The sequence below is a fragment of the Rhagoletis pomonella genome, unplaced genomic scaffold (genome assembly GCF_013731165.1).
Source record: "Rhagoletis pomonella isolate Grant_MI unplaced genomic scaffold, Rhpom_1.0 Rhpom_scaffold_00008, whole genome shotgun sequence".
NCBI classification, from domain to species: Eukaryota; Metazoa; Arthropoda; class Insecta; order Diptera; family Tephritidae; genus Rhagoletis; species Rhagoletis pomonella.
This window is the reverse complement of record NW_023458562.1, coordinates 9,652,405-9,654,107: the sequence shown is the minus strand read 5'-3', so window position 1 is coordinate 9,654,107 and position 1,703 is coordinate 9,652,405. Positions and strand designations below refer to the sequence as shown.

The window sequence follows — 1,703 nt, the reverse complement described above, 5'->3', positions numbered from 1 at the left end:
TCGATTGAAAACAAATCTATCGACTTGTAGTTGTAAACAACACCTTTAAATAAACCAGAATCTCTGCATCGTTCAGGTGTGACCATTTCTGGAGGGATAGCGTGGCGAAATATGTCTTGGATAGTGTGCGGAGAGTAATCATTTGGTACGTCCGGTCCATAATACTCAAAGTCGGACATATACACTTTCGATGTGTCGATCTCTTGCTTCCTCCTCCGGTTTGCGCATTTGGTGTGTCGTACATACTTTGACTCTTTCTACAAGATTTAACTCTACTGGCAGCGGGTCAGCAAAATCGAAATGGGTAGTTGGATTTGTTTCAAAATACCAGTAACGCAGGCCCATGTTCATGACAATTCCAGCTTGTTCCATGAAATCAGCGCCTATCAGAGTTCGGTTACCAGTAGCTTTCGGTAAAATAATAAATTGGATGTTTAAACATCGCCCACCGATAACAATTTTGCAGAGAGTAGAAAGGCAAGTCTGCAGCGACGAGCTGCCGTCGGCGAGTGTAACACCACACTTTACATTTTCATATACGTAACCCTTGGAGTCCATGATACGCTTCAAATTTGTGCTAGCCACACTCGTTCGAGCTCCCGAATCGAAATACGCTTGGCCAGGTACTCCGAAAAGTTGCACACTTGCAATCGGAATGTCCCGACCGATAGAAGTGGACAAGGAATTGAAATGGACTACATCAGACATTGTTGTTGGTTTTTGTCTACAATTAAGGCAGTTGGCACGCGTCACCCGTAGCAAGCAAACTTCGGTTTCAGAGCTACTGCTTGTGCTATATTCGCAACGTGCGCTTCTTTGGCCTCTTCGTTTTTCTTTTTGAAATATACATCCATGCTATGACCTTTCTTACGACAGTACCCGCAGCGCGCTTGGGCACTTACACTACTATGCTGACCATCATTTGCAGCATTCTGCTTGCGTTCTTGCCAAAACAGCTCGGCTTCACGAGCTTCGTTTAGCAGCTCTTCAAAATTAGAGATCTTCGGACGGTTCACCCTATCTCGGATTTGCACATGCAACAACCCAAACAAAATGTCTATTTGGTCAGCTTCGGCTGGCACATTAGTTAATTGGGAGAAAAGTGCGGGTTTCTTCCTAATAAAAGTGTCCGTCGACTCATTTTTTTGCTGTTTATTCTCAAAAATTTCAACATATATGCGCCAAGATGGCCTTGGAGGGGAAAATGCTTCACGTAGCATGCATACAATATCATCAAAAGTTTTGGCTTTTGATTTTACCCCGCGCCACCATTCTTCTGCATCACCCTCAAGGATCATAGGCATACCGCTAATCGCATCTGCATCGTTTATTTTCTCTACTGACTTAAATGTAGAAATTGCAGCAGTGAATTCCTCTACTTTTGTGCAACTACGCTCGCCACTAAAACGAGCAGAACAATTACTGAACGAGCCAGGTCGTGAGTTGGAGTTATTGACGGCTTGCAAAAGCCTCTCAAACTGTTCATTCGTTAAAGTCGTCATGTTATTAGAATGATTTTTTGCAATACGTTCGCTTCGGCGAATCGGAGTGGGAGAGTCACTCGAGAGGTTGGCCACGATTTTACGCGACAATGTTAAATCGTTTGCCACTCAAAATTTGGCAACGCAGTTGGGCGCCAATGTAATAATTTGTGTTTGTAAAATTTATTAGGAAAAAGTTGTCAGGGATCTTGCGTAGGTAAT

The 1,703-nt window shown here is 43.5% G+C and overlaps 1 protein-coding gene across 1 annotated transcript; it reads right to left on the bottom strand.

Moving 5' to 3' along the window:
• Window positions 1-749: 749 nt before the first annotated feature.
• LOC118745064 (activity-regulated cytoskeleton associated protein 2-like) lies at window positions 750-1,502 on the bottom strand. Its single transcript, XM_036478599.1, has one exon. The coding sequence runs from the start codon at window positions 1,500-1,502 to the stop codon at window positions 750-752; it is 753 nt and encodes a 250-aa protein (XP_036334492.1).
• Window positions 1,503-1,703: the final 201 nt, after the last annotated feature.

Excerpts from the sequence above, each read along its gene's own strand:
- LOC118745064 (XM_036478599.1), bottom strand. The coding sequence starts at position 1,502 with ATGACGACTTTAACGAATGAACAGTTTGAGAGGCTTTTGCAAGCCGTC.